This window comes from Bemisia tabaci, chromosome 10, assembly GCF_918797505.1.
Source record: "Bemisia tabaci chromosome 10, PGI_BMITA_v3".
In the NCBI taxonomy this organism is placed as follows: Eukaryota; Metazoa; Arthropoda; class Insecta; order Hemiptera; family Aleyrodidae; genus Bemisia; species Bemisia tabaci.
This window is the reverse complement of record NC_092802.1, coordinates 30,722,677-30,735,235: the sequence shown is the minus strand read 5'-3', so window position 1 is coordinate 30,735,235 and position 12,559 is coordinate 30,722,677. Positions and strand designations below refer to the sequence as shown.

The window sequence follows — 12,559 nt, the reverse complement described above, 5'->3', positions numbered from 1 at the left end:
AGAGGTTAAGTCACAAAGAGAACTTTTACAACTTTTTTTTTATCTTTAATTGAGTACATGCTCAAGGGTGTTCAGTTCTCAATAACTATTATTCACTGTTGTCATAACGTAACTACCTACTTTATTTTTTCCACTGAGAAAAATAAACTTACATTCAGGTACTTTAGTACCCTTGTATTCAAAACAGGGATTTTGTGTTTGACTACCCCCTTTAAGTCTAAAAACTTTAGCTCTCATGATTTTATGTGTTTTAGGTATTTCAGGTCCTAACTGAAGTTTTTCCTTTAGGTTTTTCGAAATCCCCCCTCCCCTCTCACCCCTAGAGGAAGTTTGAATTCACAGCCATACTTAATGCAATACTGGAGGATAAAGTAAGAAAGTGCTTTTTGGTAGAATCCTTAAGATTAGTATTTCAGACACACATAATAACTGCGGTCTGAAAAAAATAGTAAGATAGGAAGTACTAATTCTGACAAGATTTCAAGCAAGTTTTCATTGAAACAAGTCTTGAATGTGCCTAATTAGAGTTGTTGCCTTTCTTGACAAACTTTTAAAGTGGGTCAGAAGATCTGATATTTCTATTTTATTATAAGGATCAGAGAGAACATTTTAAAGGCAGATCACCCTTTCTATGCATTGCCCAATATATTGAGATGAGCTTTAACTGGACCCAAACAGTAACAAACCCCGTCCTACCTATTATCTGTTTTGGGAAAATCAGGAACAAAAAAATCCTTTGACTTGTATTATCTTCTCACTTAGGTGAATATTCCTCGGTATTATTTACTCCGACTTAAAATTACTAGAAAATAGTAAAATAAAAGAAATGCTATGCAAAAGTAACTTACTTTACTGCCTTTTCGTCGTTTGATGGAGGATGGTGAAGCAGCGTTTGCTGCCCATCCATTTCCACCACACATTCTGTGCCCAATTCCAATTCTGAAACACACAAAGGCAGTAGTAAATAATTTGAATACTTTCTTTACGTTTTTTTTTTTTCTTTTCTTTTTTTTAAATAAAGCTGATACCTACCGTCTAAAAATTTGAATGGTAAGGAAGGAGACAAGGTGGGAGAAAAATTTAGGAACTCTTCAAATCATTTGGAAGGAACCTCCTTGTATAAAAAGCCTCAGATTCAATAAAGTAGATGAATATGTAGCAAAAAAAGCAGTGGGTAGAGCTCACGCAACGTATGTTGAGACAAACATCTAAGTATTGTTTATGTCACCACTCATCAGTGGTGCCATCTGACTGCATATATTAACCTGTTCACTGGAGCTAATGCAGAGCTAATCAGAAATTGAAGTTTGTCTCGATACATAATGCGCGAGCTCTACTTGCTGACAAAAAATTGCAGAATGACTATTCAGCTGTAAGTGCTCAATTAACAAATTCACAGCTTAGAAATCAATAGGCAACGCTTTGTTGACAAAAACTTTACGAAATTTGCAAAGAAACAAGTGAATGCCCCAGACGACTTCTCAGTCCAGGCACCTGCTAACATTGTCAACATCGAAATGCTGAACAGTGATCTGAACAGCAAAGGTTGGGATGTTCTATCAGACTTCATCAGAGCTTACTAGGGATTTTGCTTTTCCTTTCTGCGTTAGTTTCACTTAACGAATGAGAAGTCATATTATGCAAAACGAACATGAAAAGAAAAACCAGTCACTCTAGGACTCTGTTGACAGAATCCGTTTCAGGTTATTTTCCCTCTATCGCTGAGTGTGCAAGATACGGAATTTCAAAACCTGCACCTACGGATAAAGAGCAAAAGTAATCTGAAACGGACTCTACTCATTTGACACCTCAGACACTGGCACAAGTGCTTTTCGAAGCGCAGAGACCAGAAGCTTCTTTAGATAATGAGCAAAATAACTTGACGCAGCGCTGACCCACATTTGTGCCAAGCTGCCTTTCAGCCCTTGGAATCAGTTCGAACGAAGTTTTTTGTGAAATGCTTCCCAAACTTCACCGTTACTCACGTACAGATTCTGAAACCCAGGGGCAGGCTAGTATTTACGCCCAATCAAAATATCACCTCTATTGGATTTCTCCCTTAACCTAAAAAATTATAGCATTTGATGAGCGCTCGAGTAACAATTGTGAAAAGCCATTTCCAGAGTGGAACATTCCAAAACCAGAGCATCCAAAAATCACGAGGAGTGAATGCAAGATTACCTCTTCGATTGAAGGGCCTCACACGGACAGCTACGTTGATTTTATCACTCATTTTGAACACTGCACTACCGTAAAATCCAATCGGAATCACAAAACACAAAACATGGAGTCCGAAATATTTACACGCGCGAGTAATGCACCACTTCAACCCATTTTAAAACACATGTTACGATTTTCACTTCACTTTATCACAGCGACGGTTTATTTATCCGCGAATCCGCCATGTTTACTGACTGACCGAGCAAGGAGCAACAGAGGAGGCTCATGCGCTGGGGAGACACGCTCGACGCAAGGACCGAACCCGAGGCACTGGATGCTCCACGCCGCATGCAGCAGTACGCCGTGTGGCATACCCGCTTCCGCTTGCGGGGCAAATATCGATTCCGGAGGCCTCGCGCTGAATGTTATGCCGCCTTGCGCATTGTTGCCCCGACCCGGAAAGCGCGGAGTCTGAAATTTTCACGGCGGGGGAGGGGGGGGGACTTTATTTGTGGCTTGAATACAAAATTAAATTGGCTTAATAAAAGTGTAATTACAAATTGTTTTGATTCGTACAAAAAAAATACGCATACCACATTGTTGCTCCAACCCGGAAAGCGCGGAGTCGGAATTTTTAAGGGGGGGGGGGGGGTTATTCGTGGGGAATTGACTACAAAATAGAAAATTGGCTGGATAAAGTGTAATTACAAATTGTTTTGTTTCGTATCAAGAAAATAACGCATACCACAAAATTTTTAATAAAATAATCGAAATTTTTGAAAAGGAGTAAAAGCTGTATTAAAACTTTTAAAACTTTTTTGAAAAACTTACCTACGCTTAAAAAATAACAAATTAGTGAAAGCGTGAGTTTTTCAAAAAAGTTTTAAAAGTTTTACCACAAAATGATTCTTATTATTTGCTGTTCAAAATTAATTAGGGGGTAACTAGCAGTTTTCCCCAAAAGCGCTTGAGTAGATTCGCTAGGCACCAGGCTATTTTAGATACAGGCCTGAATGAGGCAATGGGTACCCACCTCACAATCCTCACCTTGCCCTGGCTGTGACTGCATCCAACATTCCAAGTAGATAGAAAAGTGCAATGAAACTAGAGAATTTTTTTTTGCATTTTACCAAATGCAACTAAAATGCAACTTTTTTACCATTAAATTGCACTATTCTTACATGATTTAGACTATACGTTTTAGGATTAGGAACTAGAATCTCTATAGTCCTTTTTGGAAACAACAAGTGTACCATTACCTAGTTTTATCCCTATGCCCATAAGTAAGTGTTTTTACCAATGCGTGCCAGAAATTGTAGTTCCTGACCTTGCAAAATGAAGTCCATTTGGTCAATAAATGCCGATTTTAAATCATTAATACAATGTTTCTCATGTGTGATATAGTTCGGGGATTTACAATGCAAAAAAATTGCAACATTTTCTCAATTATTGCAATGCAATAAATTTTAACAAGAAAGCCCCTTCAATCAGTGTAGAGACAACATTCACAACACTCTGCTGCAACAGTAATCATTTTACCATGTAATTACAATAGATGTAAATCTGTGTGCTACTTGAGATTAAAACATGCAGTCAGTGGACCAATAACTATAGTGCAATCACATGTAAAAAATTATAGTCTGCAATATAAATTAATCTTAAATACTCGTGGTATAAATTTTTATGTGCAATTTTCTTTCATTTTTCATGGAGTTATCATGTTTTTATCTTTCTTTTTGGGATGTAAGGGGCAAAAACTGAAAAAAAGGAAGCAGAATGAATCCAATATCATTGTTAAAAATCAAGAATGAGGATATTTCTGTAAATATTGCTTGCTTACTTACCTGCCTCCTTGATCCAACTTTTCTCTTAATGGAAATACTTATCTGAGGAGATAAAAACTTTGACAGGTTGAAGGTGTACTTAACTAGGAATGCTCATGGTTCCTTTTTTGTTACTCTTTTTAGACTACAGAGAAGTTGTATGCACAGTAAAAGTAAATTACTGAGAGTCAATTTTGAGTGCTGGGAAAAATCTGACTTGTTTCACTTGAGAACTACACAAGGCTCAAAAGTCATGTTCTCTACTTTATATTTTTCCAACTGAAGGAGATAAACTGTTAGATAACTGTTGAAGAAATACGTGTTAGGCATACTTTCAGTTTTAACAGAAGCCCAAGATTTTAAAAATTAGTCCAAAGGTTCTTGGAGGAACTCAATTAGGTATGCTGAGATCATCTCCATCGCCACAAGTCCACCTTTAAGTGTTTTTGTAAGTCTCTGGACCAATTTTCTAACACTTGGGCTTGTTCTACAGCTGAGACAACGATCAACATGTATCTTTCAAGCAATTGAATTTTTTCGTTTCAATTTTCAGGATATTAGTTGTAGAACCTCAATTTCTGAATGACCCTCATAGATTTGTAATGCTCGGAGAAAGAACTTGACTACTTCTCGCTGAGGTTTTATCTTGTTCAGCTTTCATCTAAAGAAATATTCTTTTCCCTTCAGAAATTATGAAGCTTTTTATGTTTTAAATTAGAGTCTCTACGGCGACGTTGGTGGAATTATGCCTGTTGCATCTTGTAAAAATGTAATGGGCTCTTCTACTTGAATCATTGCAACTCCTTAGCACTAATTTAATCAAAATTATAAATTTTAGATTTTGAATTGAACAATTTACAGAATTTTCAAACGGAAAGTTATCACTTTTCTCTGAGAATAATGAGTACCCAAGTCAGGGGTGCAAATAGTTCTGGGCTCCTTCAATTTTCAAAGAGGTCTCAACAATTTTCTAGAACAGACTGGGTTTTTGCAAAAAGGTAAACACAGAAAGCTTATTAAAATGTTGTTAAATTTTTTAGTTGATTTTCAATTTAATAAAGATACTCACACGAATTGTCAAACTGTATTGCTTGCAAGAGACTAATATTAAAAATAAAAAAGGGGGGGAAACACATAAAAACCAGTGAGAGCCCTTAATTTTTAGGAAAAGTTCATAATTTGTTCTCAACCAGTTATTTGCAGAGTAAAGAACTATTTCAGCCTCTGACCGAGATATAGTAAAAAATCTTTAAAATGTCACGATAAAGCTTCACTTCCTACCCTGATGCCTTAAGCGCTTTGGAAAATAAATGCTTAACTTTTCAAAATGGAATTTAAAATTTCTTACTTCCGTAAAAATGAAATTACAAAAGTTTATTCAGAAACGAAAACATTAGAAAATAATCTTACAAATATGTACAAAAAAGTGCTAAAAACGAAGCACTAACGATCACAAATCCATCAGGAAATCGACACCTGATAGTAAGGCCAAACAAAAATACAGACTCATCACATGAACATATCATCGTATCCTGGAGGTGGTAAGTGATCAGGGTCAGGTCCTGTTCGTCGATTTCCACGTCCTGGTCCTAGTGGGCCAATTCCTCCTGGGCCAATCGGGTCATACCTAGCCCCTGGCGGTACACCTGGCATACCAAATCCAGGTCTGAAACAAAAACATTTGATCAGTTTGATTTTTAAGTCTTATTTCTATTTACCTATTGATTATTTTTGTTTTTGTTCAATGACAATATTGATTAATGGAACTAGACAATAATGTTCCAAAATACTTATAGCTGGACTCATTGACACCAGGGTGCAATACAGAGATCTAAAATAAAATTGTTCACAAGGTCTAATTTTTAAAACTCGCAAAGTGAGTAAGTTAGTGTTAATAATTTAAATTTTTATTCATAAGTTTTGTGTCTTAGTTTCTAATATTGCAAACTTCTTATTATACTTTACTTTAATGAGAGAAAACCAAGGATTTTTTTCTTTATGAAGATGTCCAGCCACTGTTTTTTAAACTTGTCAAAGGTTTCAAGGTAGTAACTAACTGCAAGCCTTCACTGGTTTTTCATTAAGTCCACATCAAATAAGTTGAAAGTACACTTCAGACTGCTACAGAAGATCTGCCATCTTGATTCTTGTAACTAAAATCAATGCTAGACTTTAGTTGATCTTCTGCCGTGCTCTGAAAGTGTGTAAACTTATGTGGTATGGACTCTCCAACACATTTTCCTCATTTCATGCCTTATCTCTGTTTCTGAAAATTTTTAAGAGTGCGGCTTTGGAACAATCCATACCTCTCTTACACTTTATTTAATTCCAAAAATGGTTATTGGTGATGCTACAAAATGGATTCAATTAACAACAAGGAGTAAAAATGGATGTTTTGAAAAACATTTTCTGCTACATTTCACTCTGTCACAATCAAGATACCGACAATGAACTACACCTTGAATAAAAGCTTGAATTTAATTTGAAAAATATTGTAAATAAATGTTGGACTTGACCAAATTGGAAAGACTAAACTTATGGTATGTATTATAGCTCATGTAAACTTGGAACAAATATTCCAGTATATTCATCTCAATAGACAGACTTACAAATTTTCATGCATGATTTGGAAAAATGAAACCAGAATCAGCCAATCAGCATTTCATAGTGCCCTCTTTTCTCTCATATTTTATTTCCTTAATAGAGAAGAGAACTAAACTATACAATATCTTAAAACTTCCTGTGAATTTACAAAAGATTAGGAAGAATATACTCACAAAATTTACAGTTAGTGTTGCCCACTTCAAAGTTTATAAAAAGAAACATCCGAGAAAATTGTGCAACACCTGACGCAGTTAAACTGATTCCAGTTAAATCCCATATTCTTTTAAAGATTTCAACTAGGAAACTACATGAACCACAATAACAAAGAAGCAGCAGACAGAATCTCTCTACATCTCAGAAAATTCTGTAAAAAGGTCAGTTGCACTGGTCACAGAATCGTGTTTTGATGTTTTAATTTGCAGATCAACTAAAAATAATAAGATCTGTCCAAACAGCAACTTTCTACGTTGAATATTAACCGAGATATCGCGGCTTGAAAAACTCGATTGAAAACTCGGCTTCGAAAGACCTGACTTTTCAAAGGACGATATCTCGGTAAATATTGAACATAGAAAGATGCTGTTGGGGCAGATCTTCTTATTTTTGGCTAATCTACAAGAGTCAAGCATCAAAATACAATTCTGTTACTAGCGCAACTGGCCCAGTGTGCAATTTCCATAGGCTTCTTTGATTATTCTGAACAAATCCTAGGTAGCAGAGAAATTTAAAGAATATGCAAGTATGTTGGCTTGCTTCTCCATGGCTCAAGTGATTTCAAGTGGAAGAAAATTAATCATATTCAAATATTTTTAAAGATCTGAAGAAACCAATGGATTTAAATGTTTCCAACGTTTTTTAACTTTAGCACAATTTTTTTTTTTTTTTTTTATCACCAAAAGAAAAGTTTTCTCTTGGTTGAACTGGAAAAAAATTAACAAATTTGAAAGTGGATATGGTTCAGATATAAATACCTTGGGAAACCTCCGCCGAAATTTGGCTGAGTTGGAAGTCCAAAAGGGTCAAATAACATACCCCCACCACGTGCCAATGGATTTAAGTCACTACGGCCAACACGTAAAGGATCAGTAAACGGGTCTGAACGACCTGGTTGCCTGACACCAAAAGGATCAGAATGATCAGGTTGTCTTCCTAGGCCTGGGAAACCACTGAAAGAGAAAAAATAGAATTAGGAAAATACAGGAGGCAGTTGATTGAAATGAAAAAATACCTAGGCGGGAACAAAGTTGTTAGGATTTGTTTGAGAGGATAGAAAATGCATTAATTTACTAAACACAATGTTTTATGTCTTTAAAATCAGCAGTTACTGCAGTATTACCAGAAAATAACTCGGAGAATCGTGTGGCCTGTATTTTGCTGACATTTGCAGCAAGAAGAAAAAACCTGGCACCTATTGCCTGCAATCATCAGGCCTGCAAGCTTGCAGTATTACTAGGAAATTCTGTAGGATCCTGCAGTTATTATCTAGAAAAATAGTGTCAGCATACTACCATTTCCTCTCATTATATATTTTCTTGTCCTATACAGTTTCGAACCGAAGTTGCAAGGATCTTTTCATGTAAGTATATGATAGGTTCTTGGCCTTGCAGAGGCAATTGCCTGCAATCCTGTCTAAGCAAGCCATATAAGGTGGTGCAACAACCAGAGAGTTACCTAAAAATCGCAAAATTTCAATACCTGTCCAGAGTACCAGTGGCGTGGCGTGAATTTCGATATATATCGATTGTTATGCCATTTAAATCTATGGTAAAGAATCGATTATTGAGGTGTTCGCTGCGAACACCCTGATTATCAATCCTTTTCTATACGTTTAAATGGCATAACAATCGATGTATCACAATTCACGCCACGCCACTGCAGAGTACCCTTTATCAATTCAAAAAATAATCCTCATTAACAATGAGTATAGGTAAAAGGAATGAAAGGAGGTAACAATAAACGAGAATTTCCTTACCCACGCCTTTCAGGTATTCCATAAGGTTCTGTTAAAGTTGATGTTGTAGATGCAGCATCTTCTTTCTGTGTTTGGGTTGTCGCACTTTTGCTTGTTTTTAGATTCACAGGGTCTATGAGTTCTTTTTGAAGCGTGGAAAAAACCTCGGCATGCTTCGGTATCATCTCCTCAATTTTACCTTTCAATTCACCAACTGATTCATTCACATTAACAGCCACTGATGCAACCTCAAGATCTGAGACTCGCTGTACAAACAATGAGAAATATATTTTAATAAAAAGATGATTTTGTTTATAGAATCGAGCCAGTGCGATAAAATCAATGACTGGCGTTTTAATTCAGAGGATATAAAACTCCTATGAGATGGTATTTAAAATTAACGATCTTATCAATACTTAAAAAGTCTTTGAACTAACCATAGACAAAAAAAGAGGACTAGCAGCAGAATAAAACGCCATGCTCCTAATTGGTTGAGGCCATAGTGGCAAAAATGGTTCAACTTTAATATTAAAAAGAAAGGGTAGGTAATGATTGTAAGGTTTCCATCAATTTTGTACCTAAGATCTTATCAGATTTTTCCAATTTTACTGTAAGTACCTAATAATCAAACATCTACAACTGTAATTGACCATACCTTGTCTACTAAAGATAAATACTTCACCCAATTACAACTTTCAGTATGTTCACTTTCACATGCTCCAAGGTCGATAGATCTAGGTCAGTCTGTTAGAAAAGTTGAGTGTGATAATCTCTGCAAATCGGGGGTGAGGGCTGTCCGCATTGCCAACAGATTCCTCCGATTGGCTTGTCCCACTCAGCTGTTCTCCCGATCAGGGAAATTGGGGAGGAACTATGCAACGTGGCAGCAAAAACGCAAATTGGGGAGATATTTGGAGTGAAACTGCAAATCAGGGGAATTCGACCCCAGATCAGGAAATTCCAAAGAACATCTTGCTAATGGACCCACCTAGATCTATCGACCTTGACTTGCTCAGCGAATTTTTGATGACTGTCGCTTTTTGATTCAAGTTGAGTCTAAGTAAGATTTGCCACAATGATTGTATCAGAATCCTCAAAATTTACTGGCTACTTGGTTCTTGTACCATGACAGATTAGTCTATCTCAAAAATTTATCCAGATGCATCAAATGCTCCATCTCTAATGTTTAATACTTACAGGTTTCTTAGAGATAGGCATATGCCAACACCAGTTATTTTAGATTCCAGAAAAGAATGAACTAAGACTTCACCTTCATCTAAATCTAACTACAACAACAATTTTTCCGGGCTCATGAGCATTTTTGACTGCTGTTCACCATCGTTCTACAAGAGCAGAAGTTTTAGGTTTGCGTAAGGCAAATAGTTTTTTCGCATATCAAGTTACTAAAAATGTTTCCAATTTTGAACATTTCTTTCCAGTCTTATCCTCTAAGTTTGAAGATGTTATTGTAAATTGTGAAACTTCACAGATGCTCACCAATAAGTTGAGAACCAAATCATCATTGGATTTGACACCTCGTAAAATGAAAAGCCCGCCATCCTTAAGATAACGTACTGCGTAAGTTTCATCTTTATTCCAGCCATCTGGAGGAACATCACTGGTTGGCTCATCTCCTTTAAAAGTTTCCTGAAACAATTTAGACGGTTAAATAGGATTAATCAGTGATCGTGATCCACCTGAAAATTTTACAGAACACTTTGCACAGTTAACCTATTTTCCTCTTGTCAACTTACTTGTCATTTCATTAAGTCCATAATGATCTTCTATGCAGCCAATACTGAACATAACTTTCGATTATATCTCCGATAAGATGCAGTTTTGCTAATCCTTTGTAAAATTAGACCCCCATATACATTAGAAAAAAGTACTGAGACTTTGATGACTATTAAGGAGACTTCTGGGAAAAGGGTTAGAAACATCCAGGGTCAAATAATTAGGAAATATCTTTTGATAAAAAAGCAAGTTGTTCGAAAAAACAGTTAATTTTGCTGCGTTGGACGCACTGGATGATGACTGCAATTTACGTTATTGAGGGGGTACAGTTTAAAGCGATGATAATTCTGCCAGTTATTGCAACAGTAAAATTTCGGGTTTATATTCATACACAAACAGCTTGCAAGAAGGCTTAAAATTGCTTTAGTGCAACTCTTGAATTCTTTCCTGAGCAGTGGCCTGATAATTGAAGGTTAGAAGCAACCTGATAAGACATCAAACTGTGATCCATTGCATGGTCAAGATAGGCCTATATCTTATCTTGTGGCTCTGCCATAACATCGATAATCTTGCCGCGGAGGATATAGAGCTCACGCATCGTATGTTAAGACAAACGTCAATCTCTGATTAGCTCTGAATTACCACCACTCAACAGGTTATTACATGCAGTCAGATGGCACCCCTGATGAGTGGTGACAAAAACAATACTTTGACGTTCGTCTGAATATACGATACGCGAGCTTTAACAATGTAAGTAAGAGAATTTGGCGAATCGCTGTCTTCCGTTGCACCATGGGATGATGCAATGTGAGATAAACCCGAGGATCATAGAGTTAAAACAAGATATAAACTAATAGAGACTAGCGTCTACACAAAAAGAAAAAAAAATTAAAGGTATTTAATTTAAAAGAAATGGTTTCAACCCACAAAACAAGAAAGACTTTTAAGGTTAACTTACAGAATGTCCGAGACCAATGCATTTGAAACCTTCCCTGCTCAACAACCAGTGGGTGAATATTAGTAGAACATCACTTTTCTTGGAGATATCCTTCTCGACAATATGAAACATAAGATCTAGACCGAAATATGTAGCCATGATTTGCAAAATATTAATCAGCTAACAGTGACGAAATATTACGAAAACTATTTCGCCGCTAACAACAAAACCAAAACATTCATTGTTTACATCCCAAGTTTCATCTGCCGTTGCTAGAGCGCGCGCGCGGAGTTTTCATTGGCGCCATTAAAAGCGCCTTCAATTAGCGTTTTAGCAATTGTATATACAGCTAAGAAGTGCGAGCTCATTAGAACTTCCTACTTTCCTATTTTTCTAACAATCCTCTGCCTTTACGTTAATACCAAGCACGTGATGAATAATATTACAATTATTACACTCTATAGAGCCGCGGCAATATTCTAACAGAAATTTTCGCGATCCAATAATTGCCGCTTGCGAAATAGAAATGAAAAAGAAATTGATTGAAGTCTCGATCGAAGTCGAAGTGAAACTTCTTTTAATTTTGTGTATTCACTGAAGGTCTATAATATTATTTTAACATATAATCAGTTAAATCGATGGTAAAAGTCCCAAACAACGTACCTCAGTTTGCAACATTGCAGACTTCTTGTGATACTTGATTTTTTTTAAAAGGAAAATTATTCAACGTCAAATCTTAAAAATTTCCGTGATTGTTCTTCTCTGTGTGCAGAAAATTCTATGACAACTTCAAGGGATGATTTTATTTGCTCTTCTCTGAAAAAATAAAATAGGAGCGGAAATTTTTAAACACCGCTAACGAGATACGTGGTTTGAGAGTTTCACCACCGGAATAATTTGATTATTTTGAGAGTTCACTCAAGATGATGTCTACATACTTAGTTCCTCTAAAATTTGAGCGATTCTCGAATTCCGGAAAGAAACAAGAAAGAGCTGTTTTTCTCTGGCTCTTCAATGGAAGGAAATTGAAATTACCTCCCACAGAATTATTCCGAGCTAATCAGGGGTGATTGTTGATCGTTCAAAGTTGACAGCAGTTCCAGTGGCTGCGAATATTACTCGTCCGATCTTCCTCTACAGATCCTTAAAAGGAGAAGGGGAATAATGAAGCACACGCAAAAAAAAGAGGTTTGCACGCAATTTTTTTTACAAAAATCGTCTGAATGCACGCAAAATTTATTGAATTGCGCGGTATTTTTTTCACGACATTTTCGTTTGATACCACAGAATTCTGCCGCAAGTTGAAACGAAAGAATAAATCAAATGAACGGTAAATAAATATAAGCCCAC

At 36.3% G+C, this 12,559-nt stretch overlaps 2 protein-coding genes across 3 annotated transcripts in view; both read right to left on the bottom strand.

Annotated features, from left to right (window-relative positions):
* Positions 1-2,578, bottom strand: part of Khc-73 (Kinesin heavy chain 73) — a 114,396-nt gene extending 111,818 nt beyond the window's left edge. The window contains exons 1-2 of one of the 2 annotated variants that reach the window (XM_019042104.2): positions 2,182-2,578; positions 849-939 (exon numbers count right to left, since the gene is read on the bottom strand). In XM_019042104.2, the coding sequence (XP_018897649.2) occupies positions 849-939; positions 2,182-2,233 (143 nt within the window). In that variant the 5' untranslated portion in view covers positions 2,234-2,578. The remainder of the gene's footprint in view (positions 1-848; positions 940-2,181) is intronic. The other variant, XM_019042105.2, reaches the window with a different exon arrangement.
* Positions 2,579-5,342: 2,764 nt separating this feature from the next.
* LOC109030942 (proteasome inhibitor PI31 subunit) lies at positions 5,343-11,448 on the bottom strand. Its single transcript, XM_019042184.2, has 5 exons — positions 11,231-11,448; positions 10,036-10,185; positions 8,560-8,804; positions 7,559-7,753; positions 5,343-5,649 (listed from the first exon to the last, which is right to left on the bottom strand). Exons 1-5 carry the CDS (start codon positions 11,366-11,368, stop codon positions 5,493-5,495), a joined length of 885 nt encoding a protein of 294 aa, XP_018897729.2. The 5' UTR covers positions 11,369-11,448; the 3' UTR covers positions 5,343-5,492.
* Between the last annotated feature and the right edge of the window lie 1,111 nt (positions 11,449-12,559).

What these genes read in the sequence shown, in the direction of transcription:
- LOC109030942 (XM_019042184.2), bottom strand. Translation starts at nt 11,368, where the DNA reads ATGGCTACATATTTCGGTCTAGATCTTATGTTTCATATTGTCGAGAAG. An exon ending in ATTTGGTTCTCAACTTATTG is followed by an intron (nt 8,805 to 10,035) that starts GTGAGCATCTGT and finishes TTGTTTGTACAG; the next exon opens with CGAGTCTCAGATCTTGAGGT. An exon ending in GGAATACCTGAAAGGCGTGG is followed by an intron (nt 7,754 to 8,559) that starts GTAAGGAAATTC and finishes TTTCTCTTTCAG; the next exon opens with TGGTTTCCCAGGCCTAGGAA.